The sequence below is a fragment of the Salvelinus namaycush genome, chromosome 38 (genome assembly GCF_016432855.1).
Source record: "Salvelinus namaycush isolate Seneca chromosome 38, SaNama_1.0, whole genome shotgun sequence".
Taxonomy (NCBI): domain Eukaryota; kingdom Metazoa; phylum Chordata; class Actinopteri; order Salmoniformes; family Salmonidae; genus Salvelinus; species Salvelinus namaycush.
In genome coordinates this window covers 3825987-3844350 of record NC_052344.1, presented here as the reverse complement: position 1 = coordinate 3844350, position 18364 = coordinate 3825987, and the positions used below count along the sequence as shown (strand labels likewise).

Sequence of the window (18364 nt, the reverse complement as noted above, 5' to 3'; positions counted from 1 at the left end):
AGCTGTTCATAATCACTGATCTCCAAATCACCTTGCATCAATATGGAGAGAGCGAGAGAGGTGTAAGAGAAGGCAGTAGAAAGAAAAGCAGAACACTAACTGTACAAACTGATTAGAAAACACGCTGTTTTAGAATATATTTAAAAATGTAGGAAAATGATAGTCTAGCTAAGCCTACAATGACAGTGAAGGAGTAAGGTTGTTTCAGTTGGCAGAGTGAACAGCATTTTGTTACAGTTAAAAGTGATAGAAGTACATTAACCTGTAACTGAATTGGATTCTATGAGGCAAAACTAAGCTGAAATTGTGTCTGTGCTGCTACTCTCTAGTGGTGATGATAATGCAGTAAAGAGAGGGTACAGTTTTTTCAAATTGCCACTAGGGGAAAGCAAACACCAAAATACTGTACATTTCAAAAGCATCTCATTTTAGGTAGAGATGAACTAGGCAATATTGACTAGGCATTTTTTTTGAAAATTGGAACAACCAAATAAATAGGGAGTGGAAACTATTTAAGATGCATTTGTTACTTTATATTAGAAGTTCAACTACAGCAGTAGGTTGATGGGTACAAATCGTATCATTTAATCGAATAGGCTCTCTTTTGCATTGGTCCAGACACATTTTAGTATCTTTACAGACAAGATTATACAAATATTTCCATAGAATCTGAAATCATGAAATCTATGTGCAGTCCTATGATTAAAACATGTATTACTTGTGATAATAGCTTATATGGCTTAGAAACAATTTCATACAGAAACATATATATATTTTTTAAATGAAATACTTGGTTCTTAGTGGTAAAATACTGCTTATGGTCTTTGGAGTCTCCTGAGTGGTTGTCATATCTCTTTGGCACTAAAGAAGACATCGTCATCATCTCTGGTATGACAGCAGGGTAGGCATTGCCAGGGATGCTGTTGGCATGGTTACCCTAAGAACAGGTGCTGTAGACCATGACTTTCTGGCTGATGTCATCAAGCAGCTGGCGTGCCGTTTTCTCCAGCCCGGCCAGCTGACCTGCCTTGGCCTCTAGAGTACGCTGGTTGGCTGCATATGACCTCTCCAACTCTGCAAACACACAGTGATGTCATTAGAGAGTTTGTGTGTGTGCACGCACGTGCCTGTGTGCGCGTGCATGTACATGCATGAGTGAACGTGTGCTTGTGTGTGCATGCTTGTGTCGTGTGTGTGTTAGCACATTGGTTTGTGTGTGTGTGTGTTTGTGTGTGTGTGTGTGTGTGAGCGTGCATGTGCGTTACCTCTGAGTCTCTGTAGTTTTCCGCTTGTCTGGGTGAGCAGCTCCTTGGCCTCCTGCTGGAGTAGCTCCGCCCTCTTCTTGGCGTCAGACACGCCCTCTGCCTTCGTCACCACCAAGCCCTCCACAACACTGTACTGACCCTTCACCTCCGAGTCAAACTCCTACACACAACAAAACACACACACCCACACAAAGCAGAACACACACACTGAGAATGGGTAACAATATAATTGGCAGGTAAAATGCTGGGCTGTGTGTGTGCGCGTGCGTCTATCTATGTGTGTGTGTACCTGCAGGGCCTGCTCTGCGTCCTGCCCGGCGGTCTCAGACAGTCTCTCAGTGCTCTGTGTGCGGTGGCTGGTGACTAGGCTTCTCTCTCTCAGCAGAGTCACGTCTCTCTCCAGCTGCAGCAGACGCAGTGTGGCGTTACTCAGACGCAACTCTGACTCCGCCGTCTCCGACTCCACCTATAAACACACAAACCCATATTAGCATGTATTCAGGCACAGACGCAAACACACATACACGTATTGTTCTTCTATCCTCGTGGGGACCTAAAATGAATTTCCATTCAAAATTCTATTTTCCCTAAACCTAACCCTTACCATAAGCCTAACCCTAACACTAACCTTAACCCGTAACCTTAAACCTAACCCTAAACTTAACTCGTAAGCTTAAAATAGCCTTTGTCCTCATGGGGACGTGGGAATTTTCTTTGTTTTACTATCCTTGTGAGGGACTTTTGGGAATTTTAGGTCCCAACAATAGAAGAACCAACCAACACACACACACACACACACCACACACAATACACACTTTTAGAGACCTTGCATGGAATGTGTATTTATACAAATCTCCCAAATTTTAGACATTGAAGCCCTGGTCACAGGTGACTTACAGACGTGATGAGGTCAAGTGTTCCCCTGGTGTTGTTGTAGACCTGCTTGACGGCATTGATGGCAGAATTCTGAGCACGCTCAGTTGTATCCAGAGCCTCCTTCACCAGGGCAGCTGTCTCCTTCACCTCAGACGCCTCCTGACTGAGAGACAGAGAGGAGATTGTACGTGAGTGTGTGCGAGTGTGTGTCTTAATGTGGTTCAAGTGTGTGTGCATTCATTAGTGTGTGTGTGAGAGACAGTGTTTGTGAGGCTGTGTGTGTGTGGGGGGGTCTGTGTGTGTTTGTGTGCATGTGTTTGTGTGTGTGTGTGTGCATGAATTCATGCATGCGTGCATCTTACCTGGCGGTGCGAGCCTGCTCCAGCAGCCTCTCTGCAGTGTGTATGTCGTTGGCACTCTGACTGAGGATGTCCTCCACGCTGGTGAGGGTTCCCACCCTGTCTCTAATCTCCTTGGTCAGAGCCTCCAGCTGCCCGGGCGACGTGGGCATCTTCAGGGCCAACACCTCGTTCGACACCGCTTCGATTACCTCCACGTTGGCACGGTCGTCTGTCACCATGGAAACAGAGCTAATTAGACTCAGAGAGCCATACACAGGTCACAATCAATTCGAATCACAATCATAACCAATCACTCACATGGGGAAAGAAGAACTGGAGCCCTGATTGTCTATGAATCAGTGATAATTTAGTTAGTCTGTACAGTACATTGAAAGATTGAGGCCTGGTCTTTGGGAAAATGTTTGTATACTCACTAGTGAGTAGGTCTCGTATCTCCTTGATGAGGCTGCGGAGCTGCTCGTTGGTGTGCTCCACTCTATCTCGGCTCTGGTTGGACTTCAGCAGCACCTCCCGAGCACTCAGCTTGGCCTCGTCCGCATGCACCTTCACTTCCCACACCTAGAGGGGGCCACAGGACACGTTTACTCAAACACAGTAAGGTAAACACTCCTCAACGCTTGTGCCGGAGCAAGCAGATATTCTATCTTTAGTTACTATGATGATAATGTAAGATGACCTGACTATATTCATGTAGGGCTGAATCATAACTAAACAACAGCTGTACTACACAAAGTTATATGCATGAATCTCAAGTCAGGATTCGGCCCAGAGTGTAAAAAAACTACAGTTCCCACCATTCTAGAGAGCTTATCTACTTCCTGCATGGTGGACAGGATTTCCTGGTCGAAGTCCTTGGCTGTTTTCAGAGTGCTTTGTGTCTGTGTGACCAGACCGTCACACCCGTCTCCACCACAGCGATGGGTGCCGTCCTCCGACACACACCCCACCCCTCCACAGGGTGACGCAGCACACCCCTCCTCCCCACCAGCCGCTCCACATGTCTGCACAGAGAGAAAACACACCAATCGGGTTAGAGCACTAGAAAACCAGGGACCAATCAAAAAGCATTGTGGTGAAGAAGTGCGATGATAATTGACTACTGATTGTTTTATTTTTTTATTTAACCTTTATTTAGGTCAGACTTACCTGCTTGCTGAGCTCTGATAGGTCAAGAGTGTCCAGCTCCATGGTAAGCCTCTCCAGTCTCTCTGTGTGTTTCTGTTGTCTCAGGTCAAACTCCGCCTGGTTCTGGCTCAGTCTGGCCTCCGCTTCGCGCCGTAGTGTAGCCGACTGTTCCAAAGTGTTGTCGGGGTAACTGGTGGTCTGATTGACACGGATCTCCGCCCTCTTAGACTCCAAGTGGGCATCGGTGATGGTGTCCATCGCTCCTGCCATACACAAATAAAACACACACAAACAGGGGTGTGTCAGAACTAGTAATGATGTCACGCATACTGTACCCCCTCTCTCACCCTCTGCCCCTTTCTCTCTCCTCTCTCACCCTCTATGTTAGAGTTCTTCACAGCCTTTATGTGGTCTCCAATGTCTTTGACTGTTCTCTCTAGCTCTCGGGCCTGCTCTCTCAGTGTGTCCAGACTGGCCTCGGTGTAGTTGGCATTTACAACGAGACGGGACAGGGAATCCTCTGAGACGTTCAGCCTCTCGTTCAGGTCTGCCACCATCTCACTGTTGCAGATGCGCACACACACACACACACACAAAATAACATTTTCAATAGAGTTGACATGGACTGATCATAACATCAAGTATACAAACAGAACCCTTGGTGCTGTGTGTTTCAATGTGTAAATGTGTGTGCGCAAGCGCACGTGTTTGTGTGTACATACGTGACCTGCTGCATCATCTGTTGTACATCTTCCATCTTCTGTATAGCAGGGTTGTTCTCTACTATCCCACTGATAGCATTAGCACTCATCTCCAGACTGCTAACGGTGTCTGTGTATGGCGCCGTCACCCCGTTGGTCTGGAGCTCTGTCACATGATCCTTCAAACGCTGCGTCTGGTTGGTCAGTTCCCCTACCACGCCGTCCCACTCGCCGAAGCACTGGTGGCATCGTTGGCAGGCGGGGAACTCCCCATGGTACCCTCTGGCACACTGGTTACACCGGGGTCCAGACACACCCTCCACACACACACACTGGCCGGACGAACGGTGGCACTGCTCGCTGGCGATGCCACGCAGGTCACAGTCACACGCTGGAGGGTGAGGGAGAGCGAGAGAAAGAGGAACAGGAAAGAGAGAAAAGGGTTAAACACATACACATACCTATACTTGACTTGAGGTGAAAACAGTGGTGATGATGGAAAGGAAATGAGGGTACAAGGAAATTAACTCATAGTAATATGAGAACAGGTCTGTGCCCTTTAAAACACCCCCTAGGAAAACAGAGGTACTGAAAAACGATATTATTAACGGCTCAACAGTCCTGCGCTGAGAGTAAATGAACGCACAGGTAGCCTTGACCTCTAAACTCTATTCCCCTTTTGACCCCCCAGTCTGAAGCACAGCAGAGACAAGCCCTCTAACCTCTAAAGTGGAGGAGAGGAGAAGGAGAGAAATAGAGTGATGGAGAACAGGAAAGGGTGCATATAAGCGGTTAGCACCCATTGAAGAGGGTGATTGATGCACCAAACAAAAAGACGGATTCAACATACAATTATAAAGCAACCAGCTGCAATAGGATTGTGAGTTTGCTCAATATTTGGTGTACAAACTACTAAGAACACCTGCTCTTCCCATGATATAGACTGACTATGATCCCTTATTGAAGTCACTTGTTCAATCCACTTCAATCAGTGTAGATGAAGGGGAGGAGACAGGTTAAAGAAGGATTTTTAAGCCTTGGATTGTGTATGTGTGCCATTCAGAGGGTTAATGGGCAAGACAAAATATTTATGTGCCTTTGAACAGGGTGTGGTAGTATGTGCCGGACGCACCGGTTTGTACCAAGAACTGCAACCGTGCTGGGTTTTTCACACTCAAAAGTATCCCGTGTGTATCAAGAACGGTCCACCAACCAAAGAACATCAAGCCAACTTGACACAACTGTGGGAAGCATTGGAGTCAATATGGGCCAGCATCTCTGTGAAACACTTTCAACACCTTGTAGAGTCCATGTCCATTGAGGCTGTTCCGAACAGGTAACACGATAATCACAGCCACATGCGTGGCATCTTAATTCACACACACACACAGACTCCGTCGTCAAGCCTGTCACTTTACCACTGACCTCTTAAATCAGACCATGACATGATCTACTTAACCCAGACATGGTGTCAATCAAACATTTCTCTCTTTATCTCTCTCTTTCAAACACACACACACACTCATACACATTCACACACATGCATGCAGTATACACACAGTGCGCTGAGAGGGCGAGGACAGCGACAGGAGGTCAGACTAACTTTACAGGCAGTTTGGGAATACTGCAAGAATTCCTAAACCACAGGAATAAGATCACGACTAAGACAGGATTCCTCTGATTTCTGGAACATCTGGCTCTGATTGTCACACGAACCAAGGAGTTATTCCCAGATATTCACTCTCAAAATCTCCCTCCCTCCCTCCCTCCCACCCTCCCTCCCTCCCTCACTGTCTCTCTGAGGGTGTGCCAACTTCTATGAGATATACATTTCTCCAGATGCAGTGATTGATGGAAACTGGCCTGTTTGTCAGTCAGTTGTTCAGTAGACAATAAACCATGTAGAGATGTAGACAGGGAGGAGTAATTTAGAGCCAACTAACACCACACTGGTGACACACATGCACACACTGACACAAGGACAGACATACGCACGAATGCACACATACACACACAAGCATTTCGCTACACAAGCATTTCGCTACACAAGCATTTCGCTACACAAGCATTTCGCTACACTTGCATTAACATCTGCTAACCATGTGTATGTGACAAATAAAATTTGACTTGATTTGAAACACACAAACAAACACACAGAGACGGACACATTGTCTTGGAAATTCAGTACTGAGAGAGATTTGGTCATTTCTTCCAACAATCCTCTTTATTTAATATCGATTAATTATTGCAATAATGAGGCTGGTCGACCCCCCACCCTTGAGTGTTGGACCGAGTAACCTAACCGTTACACAAATGCAGAATACTATATACAGCTGAAGTCGGAAGTTTACATACCCCTTAACCAAATATATTTAAACTCAGTTTTTCACAATTCCTGACATTTAATCCTAGTAAAAATCCCCTGTCTTAGGTCAGTTAGGATCACCACTTTATTCTAAGAATGTGAAATGTCAGAATAATAGTAGAGAGAATGATTTATTTCAGCTTTTATTTCTTTCATCACATTCCTAGTGGGTCAGAAGTTTACATACACTCAATTAGTATTTGGTAGCATTGCTTTTAAATTGTTTAACTTAGGTCAAACGTTTCGTGTAGCCTTCCACAAGCTTCCCACAATAAGTTGGGTGACTTTTGGCCCATTCCTCCTGACAGAGCTGGTGTAACTGAGTCAGGTTTGTAGGCCTCCTTGCTCACACACGCTTTTTCAGTTCTGCCCACAAATTTTCTATAGGATCGAGGTCAGGGCTTTGTGATGGCCACTCCAATACCTTGACTTTGTTATGCTTAAGCCATTTTGCCACAACTTTGGAAGTATGCTTGGGGATTATTGTCCATTTGGAAGACCCATTTGTGACCAAGCTTTAACTTCCTGACTGATGTCTTGAGATGTTGCTTCAATATTTCCACATAATTTTCCATCCTCATGATGCCATCTGTTTCGTGAAGTGCACCAGTCCCTCCTGCAGCAAATCACCCCCACAACATGCTGCTGCCACCCCCGTGCTTCACGGTTGGGATGGTGTTCTTCAGCTTGCAAGCTTCCCCCTTTTTCCTCAAAACAAAGCTTTTGGAGCAGTGGCTTCTTCCTTACTGAGCGGTCTTTCAGGTTATGTCGATATAGGACTCGTTTTACCGTGGATATAGATACTTTTGTACCGGTTTCCTCCAGCAATGTCACACAGTCCTTTGCTGTTGTTCTGGGATTTATTTGCACTTTTCGCACCAAAGTACATTCATCTCTAGGAGACAGAACGCGTCTCCTTCCTGAGCGGTATGACGGCTGCGTGGTCCCATGGTGTTTATACTTGCGTACTATTGTTTGTACAGATGAACATGGTACCTTCAGGCGTTTGGAATGAAGGATGAACCAGACTTTTGGAGGTATACCATTTTTTTTCTGAGGTCTTGGCTGATTTCTTTTGATTTTCCCATAATGTCAAGCAAAGAGGCACTGAGTTTGAAGAGAGGCCTTGAAATACATCCACAGGTACACCTCCAATTGACTCAAATGATGTCAATTAGCCTATCAGAAGCTTCTAAAGCCATGACATAATTTTCTGGAATTTCCCAAGCTGTTTAAAGGCACAGCCACCTTAGTGTATGTAAACTTCTGACCCACTGAACTGATACAGTGAAGTATAAGTGAAATAATCTGTCTGTAAACAATTGTTGGAAAAATTACTTGTGTCATGCACAAAGTAGATGTTCTAACCGACTTGCCAAAACTATAGTTTGTTAAACAAGAAATTTGTGGAGTGGTTGAAAAACGAGTTTTAATGACTCCAACCTAAGTGTATGTAAACTTCCGACTTCAACTGTATGGCTGACTCTAACAATGCTCAGTCATGGTTGGTTCAACCCCCCTCATACAGATTGGGGCATCATAAGCCACTCTGGGTTCATCCTGACGTTATCTGCACATGGGTTGTTGTCTTAACCCCACCCTGACTTAGTTTCCCAGATGCAAGGATGATTTTGAGACAATGAGGGATTGTTCTACTCCTAAACTATCTCTAGTAAAACACATTCTTGTCTATGTAATGCAGTCTTTAACCCATTTGTCAGCTCAAGCCATCTCCAGTGACCATACGCCCACATTAGCTGCAGGGAACTAGAGTGAAGCCCATGAAAACACAGACACTAACAGGACAGAAATATCCTCCTATCTATTAAGCATTAATTGCTAACTATTAATATCAAACAAAATCAGGTAAATATGTAATTGTTCTATCACAACATGCGTACACACAACGTTAAAACAACACGGACGCATGAAAGCCAATTCAGTATCTCCAGAGACATCCACTCTGCTGGAGTCTGATAACACACACACACACATACTGTACACACACATTGTGAGAAAACTGTAATGCTACAAAAAAATATATAAAACCCGGCTTCCAGCCCAGTCACTCAGGGGAACCACCGGTCAAGAGAACGAGACCGTGAGAGACTGTTTACTCAAACTCTAAGAGACAGATTCAAAACACACAGAACCCCTTTCTAAGAGTGTTTCTCCAGACCCCAGTGAATTCAGAAGGAGACCCACTTGGAGAGGAAGCAATGACGCACTAAGATACTCTGTTGCACATGTTTCAGCTCCATGATGCACACAAGTTTAAGGCAGTCATGGGAACGAATCCACACACATGCTTTGTACTTTCTACTGCTCCTCATAATCCCAGCCAGAGATACTTACCTTGACATTTGACCTCGGGATCTCCCCAGAACTTATCTCGGCATTCATTGCATTTTCTTCCCCCGAAACCTGGCCTGCACGAGCACTGCCCCGACAGCTAGAAAACACACAACACAAGACAACACAACACGTCAGCATTATGAACATGCAATATACACTGAGTGTACAAAACATTAAGAACACCTAATATTGAGTTGCCCCCCCAGCTTCAATTCGTCGGGCATGGACTCTACAAGGTGTTGAAAGCGTTCCACAGAGATGCTGGCCCATGCGGACTCCAATGCTTCCCACAGTTGTGTCAAGTTGGCTGGATGTCCTTTGGTTGGTGGACCATTCTTGATACACACAGGAAACTGTTGAGTGTTAAAACCCAGCAGCGTTGCAGTTCTTTGAACAAACCGGTGCGCCTGGCACATACTACCACACCCTGTTCAAAGGCACATAGATATTTTGTCTTGCCCATTCACCCTCTGAATGGCACACATACACAATCCATGTTTCAATTGTCTCAAGGCTTAAAAATCCATATTTAACCTGTCTCCTCCCTTTCATCTACACTGATTGAAGTGACTTTAACAAGTGACATCAATAAGGGATCCTAGCTTTCACCTGGTCAGCCTATGTCATGGAAAGAGCATAATGTTTTGTAAACTCAGTGTACCATCTCTAAGTTAGAGGAGGGTCTCCTTGCTACACACTGTACAATGGACAGTGGCCTGTATTGTATACAGGGGCCTCCCACTCCTCTTTCTATTCTGGTTAGAGCCTGTTTGCGCTGCTCTGTGAAGGGAGTAGTACACAGCGTTGTACAAGATCTTCAGTTTCTTGGCAATTTCCCGCATGGAATAGCCTTCATTACTCAGAACAAGAATAGACTGACGAGTTTCAGAAGAAAGGTCTTTGTTTCTGGCCATTTTGAGCCTGAAATCAAACCCACAAATGCTGATGCTCCAGATACAACTAGTCTAAAGGAGGCCAGTTTTATTGCTTCTTTAATCAGTACAACAGTTTTCAGCTGTGCTAACATAATTGCAAAAGGGTTTTCTAAAGATCAATTCAACTTTTAAAATGCTAAACTTGGATTAACACAACGCGCCATTGGAACACAGGAGTGATGGTTGCTGATAATGGGTCTCTGTATGCCTATGTAGATATTCCATAAAAAATCTGCCGTTTCTAGCTACAATACAACATTAACAATGTCTACACTGTATTTCTGATCAATTGTATGTTATTTTAATGGACAAAAATGTGCTTTTCTTTTAAAAACAAGGACATTTCTAAGTGACCCCAGACTTTTGAATGGTAGTGTATATACCGGTAGTGTATGTATGTGTGTGTATATATATTATATATTTACCCCCCACCCCTCCCCCAATTGGAGCAAACTAGTGAACAACAACACTTAGGCCTGTATTTCCAGCTTATACATACTATATTTTATGGACACAATCTATTTTACAATAGTTATATTTTGTTTGTTTGTACTGCTGTCCTTCCTCTACCCTTAACCTCTCCATCTATTACTGATGTCCTTCCTCTACCCTCAACCTCTCCCATCTATTACTGATGTCCTTCGCCGGAACATAATTACAAATCATTTGTAGACTGCAAATTGACAGCAAGAAGCCCAAACAGATATAATATTTTACTAAAACATAATCATTTCAAACCTTGTTTACGTTTGTATACGGTCACAAATATGCATTAAAAAAAAAAATACCTTGGAGCCGATTTGCTGGTTGGGGGGGGGGGGGAGATTATTTAAGATACTATTTGAAGATGTCGGGTTTCAGATGTTTTCAGAAGATGGCCAGGCCCTGCTGTCCTAGTTTCAGGAGGAAGCTGGTTACACCATTGGGGTGCCAGGACAGAGAAGAGTTTTGACTGGGCTGAGTGGGAGCTGCCCCCCCCTCCCCCCCTCCCCCTTAGTAGTGGGAGGGCCAAGAGACCAGAGGTGGCAGAACGGAGTACTCGGGTTTGGGTGTAGGGTTCGAGCATAGCCTGAAGGTAGAGAGGGGCAGTTCCTCTTGCTGCTTCGTAGGCACGTACCATGGCCTTGTAGTGGATGCGAGCTTCAACTGGAAGCCAGTGGAGTTTACGGCAGAGCAGGGTGATATGGGAGAACTTGGGAAGGTTTTCAAACAGGCAGGCTGCTGCGTTCTGTATAAGTTGCAGCGGTTTGATAGCACATGTAACTAGGGCTTGTGCTCATTTTTTTCTGATTAGAAAGCACACCATTTTCCTGGTTGGGAAACACTTACTGTCAGCAGGAGTAGTGTGTTTACTGGCTGAGTTCCATAGAGGAAGGAAGGCTTAGAATACACTTTGGAGTAACTAAACAAACATTCCACTCAGAGACAGAGAGAGAAACTCCATCAACCATTTATGTGCTAAGAACAGGAGAGAGCTAGACCCAATAGTAATTCATTATTATTTTGTTATACAGACATGTTTTTTTTGTGCTGCAAACACCCAGGACTGTATTCACAAATAGTTTCAGAATAGGAGTGCTGATATAGGATTAGATTTCCCTTTTAGATTATACTGAAAAAGATTATATGGTCAGAAGGATCTGATCCTAGGTCAGCACTCCTACTCTGAGACTTTTTCCCATGATGTCAAGCAAAGAGGCACTGAGTTTGAAGGTAGGCCTTGAAATACATACACAAGTACGCCTCCAATTGACTCAAACAATGTCAATTAGCCTATCAGAAGCTTCTAGAGCCATTACATAATTTTCTGGAATTTTCCAAGCTCTTTAAAGGCACAGTCAACTTAGTGTGTGTAAACGTATAACCCACTGGAATTGTGATACAGTGAATTATAAGTGAAATCATCTGTCTGTAAACAATTGCCAAAACTATAGTTTGTTAACAAGAAATTTGTGGAGTGGGTGAAAAACGAGTTTTAATGACTCCAACCTAAGTGTATGTAAACTTCCGACTTCAACTGTATATATACACTACCGGTATATACACTACCGTTGAAAAGTTTGGGGTCGAAAAGGTCGAAGAAATGTCCTTGCTCTTCGACCTTTGCCTCTCCTGAGTCCGTACGGGAGTTGCAGCAATGAGACAAGACTGTAGCTACCAATTAGATACCACGGAATTGGGGGGAAAAAGGGGTAAAAGTACAACAACAACAAAAATTTAAGGCACACTTAACCAGCATTCTGCAGCGAAACGCCATCCCATCTGGTTTGGGCTTTGTGGGACTATCATTTGTTTTTCAACAGGACAATAACCCAACACACCTCCAGGCTGTCTAAGGGCTATTTTACCAAGAAGGACAGTGATGGAGTGCTGCATCAGATGACCTGGCCTCCACAATCCCCCAACCTCAACACAATTGAGATGGTTTGGGATGAGTCAGACCGCAGAGTGAAGGAAAAGCAGCCAACAAGTCCTCCGCCTATGTGCAAACTCCTTCAAGACTGTTGGAAAATCATTCCAGGTGAAGCTGGTTAAGAGAATGCCAAGAGTGTGCAAAGCTGTCATCAAGGCAAAGGGTGGCTATTTGAAGTATCTAAAATATATTTTGATTTGTTAAACACTTTTTTGGTTACTACATGATTACATATGTGTTATTTAATAGTTTTGATGTTTTCACTATTATTCTACAATGTAGAAAATAGTAAAAAGAAAGAAAAACCCTTGAATGAGTAGGTGTTTTTGACCGGTAGTGTAAAAAAAAAAAAATATGGGGGATTGGAAGAGATGCAGACAATTACATTGAAGCTACAATCTATCTGCATATCAAAGTTGATCTACCAACATTTTTTTTTTTACAAAAATAAAAATAAATATAAGGTCCCACAGTTGACAGTGCATGTCAGAGCAAAAACCAAACCATGACGTCGAAGTAATTCTCCGTAGAGCTCCGAGACAGGATTGTGTCGAAGCACAGATCTGGGGAAGGGTACCAAAAAAATTGTACAGTGTTGAACATCCCCAAGAACACAGTGGCCTCCATAATTCTTAAATGGAAGAAGTTCGGAACCGCCAAGATTCTTCCTAGAGCTGGCCGCCCGGCCAAAATGAGCAATCGGGGGAGAAGGGCCTTGGTCAGGGAGGTGACCAAGAACCTGATGGTCACTCTGACAGAGCTCCAGAGTTCCTCTGTGGAGATGGGAGTCCTTCCAGAAGGACAACAATCTCTGCAGCACTCCACCAAATCAGGCCTTTATGGTAGAGTGGCCAAATGGAAGCCACTTCTCAGTAAAAGGCACATGACAGCCTGCTTGGAGTTTGCCAAAAGGCACCTAAAGGAAAATCAGACCATGAGAAACAAGATTCTCTGGTCTGATGAAACCAAGACTGAAATCTTTGGGCTGAATGCCAAGCGTCGCGTCTGGAGGAAACCTGGCACTATCCCTACGGTGAAGCATGGTGGTGACAGCATCATGCAGTGGGGATGTTTTTCAGCGGCAGTGACTGGGAGACTAGACAGGATCGAGGAAAAGATGAATGGAGCAAAGAACAGAGAGATCCATGATTAGAGCCTGCTACAGAGCGCTCAGGACCTCAGACTTGGGAAAAGGTTCACCTTCCAACAGAACAATGACCCTAAACACACAGCCAATACAACGCAGGAGTGGCTTTGGGACAAGTCTCTGAATATCCTTGAGTGGCCGAGCCAGAGCCCGGACTTGGACCCGATCAAACATCTCTGGAGAGATCTGAAAATAGCTGTGCAGCAGTGCTCCCCATCCAACCTGACAGAGCTTGAGAGGATCTGCAGAGAAGAATGGGAGAAACTCCCCAAATACAGGTGTGCCAAGCTTGTAGCGTTGAACCCAAGAAGACTTGAGGCTGTAATCGCTGCCAAAGGTGCTTCAACAAAGTACTATTTAAATGTGATATTTCCACCTTTAAAAAAAAAGAAAAATGTGCAAAAATGTCTAAAAACCTGTTTTGTTTTGTCATTATGGGGTATGGTGTGCAGATTGATGAGGGGGGAAAAAATGTCATCCATTTTAGAATAAGGCCGTAACGTAACAAAATGTTGAAAAAGTCAAGGGGTCTGAATAGTTTCCGAATGTACTGTAGATATTGAAACAACCAATTCCAAAAAAATATACCTGCAATAGAGAATGCTATGATAATGACGGGCATAGTTTTAGTTCAACTCTGGTTATTAACACCAACGCTGGGGTTCTTTTACACCACTGAGTGTTAATTGAACACTTACAGAGTTAATTTAACACCTGAATCAACACTAGAAATGCTACACTGAAAATCAACGCTAGGTAACACAGGCCAATTTGCTAGGTATAGATGGTTGGGTGACTACACGGGGTGTGGGTGTTGTTTTGGAAGGATGGGGTAAAGGTGTGGTCGGTTGTGGCCCTCACCTCATTGCACGACGTCCCAAAGGAGTGGGTTTGGTCACAGTCACAGGTCTGACAGCCCTGTCTGCTTCCTATGTTGAACGTATCAGGGGCACAGCGGTCACAGTTCTGGCCAATCACGTTAGGCCGGCAGGGACACTGGCCAGTCTGCAGGTCACAGTGACACTCCCCCGGGGACGGACATGCCTCCGACGTCGTGCCCACTGAACCACACATACACCCTATAGACAGAGAAAGACAGTCACACACACACACACACACACACACACACACACACACACACACACACACACACACACACATACTGTCTAATTGTACTCACTCCTGCAACTCTGGGTGGCGGCGTTGCCGTAGTAACCCAGCTTGCAGCGCTGGCAGCCATAGCCCTCGGTATGGTGCAGGCATTTGAGGCAGACGCCTGTGCGAGCGTCGCAGGACCCCGAGTCCAGCTGGTCGATGTTGTCGTTACACTGGCAGGGCAGACAGCGCCCGGTGGGCACCTGGGGGTTACCATAGTGACCTGGCGCACACTCGTCACACCTGGCTCCTACGGAAGGGAAGGAAAGGTAAATTCCCGAACTGTTGACACACACACACACACACACACATACCTACAGTTATAGATCTGTAAGGAAGCAGAACTGTTCATAGGCTGCAGTGTTTAGTATAGCGCAGTCATGGCACAGTTGTAAACACTTATAAAACAGTCGTAAACAGTCAAACATTTACAGGCAGTGGACTGGCTTCCTGTTCCAGTGAGAGAAGTATCTGTGGGGTTTGTCACACACTCACTGTCCCTGTAGTTACTACCTGCCCATTATGACCAGGAGCAGAGGGGATTCAGCTAGCTCTGTCATTTCAGGGAAAATGTGTACTAGGACTGGGAGAACAATGTGTGACGTGGTGTGTGTGTGTATCTAACCTCTGTATCCAGGGCTGCAGACACAGACCAGCCGGTAGTTGTTGGCGGTCTGGTAGCAGCCGTTTGCATACTGGCGTCCGCTCCCCGGCCCATCTGGACACATGCAGGGGCGGCAGTGACCCCCCAAACCCAACACTGGGTCACCATGGTAACCATCCAGACACCTGTAGGTACGGGGTAAGACATGATAAGAGGCACGGAAAACACTCACATACACACAAACACGGTTGGTACTGATAAGAGAAAGCATGACAGTGAAATATGCAGTTGTGCCCTACACTGGTTTGGTGTGCGGTATATTAGCTAGCTATTATTTTTTATATGGTATAATTTCACACAGTACCTTTCACACATGTGCCCGGTGGTGAAGGCGCGGCAGCCCTGGCACTCTCCAGTCTGATGGTGGCAGTAGTCGCTGTTGCCGTTGCACTGGCAGGGCCGGCATTGAGGGAAGCCCCAGTAGCCTGGCAGGCAGTGGGCACACTGACGTCCTGATGCCCCTGGCACACACTCACACTGACCTGTGGCCTCGTGGCAGAAAGCGTTCACAGAACCCACAGGATTACACTCACAGGCTGGGGAGAGAGGAGGGAGAGGAGGGAGGGAATAACAGGGAGAGGGGAAGGAGGGGTGGAGGAAAGAGGAAGAAGAGGGGGGAAAGAGTGGGAAAGGGATATAAAATACCACACAAGTTGGAATCTCAACCCCAGTCTCAACATAACCCTCCCCCTGACCTTTAACCTCTGACCCCATGCTTGTCTGTCACTCACGTCTGCATCCTGAGGGGCTGAACAGGAAGGTGGCGGGGGCACAGCGGTCACAGTTCCTGCCCGCCATGTTGGGCCGACACCGGCACTGCCCACCTCTGGGGTCGCACACCGCACTGAGCGAGCCCTGGGCGTCACACTGGCACGCTAGAGAGCAGAAGGAGAACAGGGGGGAAGGGGAGAGGGAGAGTGTAAAAGAGGGGGGAAAGATAGGGGAGGGGAGAAGCGGGAGAGAGAGCGGGAGAGATAGAAAGACAGCGAGAGAGATAGAGAGGAACGCAGCAATGTGAGTTGTTGTTGTTGCTGTATGAGTATTAGGAATGATTCAGGAAGCAAATTATTGTTTACTAATGATAAACAGAGACAGACTCACTGTAAAACATGCACTCTCACACACAAACATACAGACTACCCCCCCCCTTCAATCGAACCCTACACACACACACAGCCCCGTTTCCTACCCATAGCCCCCTGGTGTAGCAGGGCAGACACACTGAAGATGTAGTCGTTGCAGATGTCCGTCATGGGGCTCTTGATGACGCTCTGGCTGCTCTCCAGACAGCGGTACCTCTGGAACGTATCCCACGCCTCCTCGCCCTGAGAACCCTCAAACAACTCCAGCTCACGCACCCGCGGAATCAACACCAACTAGAGGGAGAGAGAGGGGAGGAGGGAGGGAGGGAGAAGGGAAGGGTAGGAGGAGAGTAAGTAAGAGATGTATACAGACAGAGGGCTTGTCGTAGAGATACTACAAGTCTGTTATTCCACACTACATTGACTATAACATGACTACTATAGGGATGTTTTCCATACTGACTCGTGTGTGTCTGTCTGTGTGTTAGCGGAAACTACAGTTTATCAGACTGTATGGAGCGTGGTTTGCGACTGTTACTCACGGAGTCGATGAGTGTGTAGGGGCTTTGGACGTCACTGAGAGAGGAGTAGAGAGGCAGACTGAGACGCAGGGTGTAGTTCCGTCCCTTGTCCAGACACACAGGCCTCGGGAGCACCACATGTCTGAAACACACACACACACACACACACACACACACACACACACACACAGAGGAAAGTAAGGTGTACGGTTGGAACGACGGTAGAGGTGGTGTGTGGGTGTGTGTTTGCGTGTGTAAAGATGGTGTATGAAGGTGGAAGTAAGGGTGTATTGTAGGGACTAGGGAGGAGATGTGTGCCACTTGGGTGCCTACCTGGATCCTGGAGGAAGAGACACCAACTGCTGATCTCCTCCTGGTAGAGTGTTTTCACATGGACTGGCTGGCTGCCCCACTCTCATTGAGTACGGACGTATCACTCTGATCTCCACCTGCTCCCACTGCTCCGGCAACTACAGCAACACACACACCACACACGCAATATCACACATTGCAGACAGTAGAGAAAACTGTGTGTAAGTATGTGTGCGTTCGCGTGTTCTTATGCGTGTGTGTGTGTTTGCATGTTCGTATGTGTGTGTGTGTGTGTGTGTGTTTGCATGTTCGTATGTGTGTGTGTGTGTGTGTGTGTGCCCATGTGTTTTAACCTGTGGTTCATAGCGGATCAGCACGTCGTAGTCCATGGAGTCAGGTAGGTTGTTGATGTGGAACTCCAGGTGGGCTCCCTCGGGTACGTTGACAAACCCTGGCCCTGTCCAGGTAGGACTACGGTTCAGAGGATAGGGCCTGGGAACCACCTTCACACCCTGAGAGAGAGATACGACCAATTTAGAAAGACAGAGAGATTAAAAGCAAGAGGTCAACACACACACGCACACGCACACACACACAAACACTCACAGGGCCGTGCTTGGCGTCCTCAGCCTCGTAGGTGTAGTGGTCCAGGGCGATGAAGTAGTATCCTGACTCCACCTGGTCACAACGCCTCCCATACATGTGTTCTCGACACTGACACTGGCCTGATATCGGAGAACAACTAGAGGTAGAGGGAGAGAGAGCGGGAGGAAGAGCGAGAGGGGACAATAGGGAGAGAGATAAATAGGGAGAGCAACAGAATGAGAAACTGATTGTTCGTAAATATCCAATACCTACAGATACATTTCCGCAACCATGCATTTTCGAGTGCGGTGGAATTAGGAAGAGTAGTTGTGCTGTGACTGGATCATATGAGTAGAGACATGATGTGATTGGTTAAAACATACTCATTGTTGACGGCTCCGCCCTGGTCGCAGTCACATGGTCTGCAGCCGTCCATGTCATTACTCAGCCCCCAGTGATGCGGCTGCAGGAACAAATGAATAGAGTTATAAACACACACAC

At 46.0% G+C, this 18364-nt stretch overlaps 1 protein-coding gene across 1 annotated transcript in view; it reads right to left on the bottom strand.

The window, feature by feature from the left end:
- Nucleotides 1-511: 511 nt before the first annotated feature.
- Nucleotides 512-18364, bottom strand: part of LOC120031972 (laminin subunit beta-1-like) — a 34684-nt gene continuing 16831 nt past the window's right edge. The window contains exons 12-33 of the mRNA XM_038977863.1: nt 18247-18326; nt 17885-18020; nt 17632-17790; nt 17300-17436; nt 16988-17108; nt 16553-16739; nt 16095-16238; nt 15668-15899; nt 15325-15488; nt 14725-14949; nt 14406-14623; nt 9050-9146; nt 4351-4720; nt 4005-4189; nt 3650-3891; nt 3298-3504; nt 2917-3061; nt 2504-2711; nt 2163-2304; nt 1555-1731; nt 1266-1425; nt 512-1074 (exon numbers count right to left, since the gene is read on the bottom strand). Coding sequence (XP_038833791.1) covers nt 938-1074; nt 1266-1425; nt 1555-1731; nt 2163-2304; nt 2504-2711; nt 2917-3061; nt 3298-3504; nt 3650-3891; nt 4005-4189; nt 4351-4720; nt 9050-9146; nt 14406-14623; nt 14725-14949; nt 15325-15488; nt 15668-15899; nt 16095-16238; nt 16553-16739; nt 16988-17108; nt 17300-17436; nt 17632-17790; nt 17885-18020; nt 18247-18326 — 3873 coding nt within the window. The 3' untranslated portion in view covers nt 512-937. The remainder of the gene's footprint in view (nt 1075-1265; nt 1426-1554; nt 1732-2162; nt 2305-2503; nt 2712-2916; nt 3062-3297; nt 3505-3649; nt 3892-4004; nt 4190-4350; nt 4721-9049; nt 9147-14405; nt 14624-14724; nt 14950-15324; nt 15489-15667; nt 15900-16094; nt 16239-16552; nt 16740-16987; nt 17109-17299; nt 17437-17631; nt 17791-17884; nt 18021-18246; nt 18327-18364) is intronic.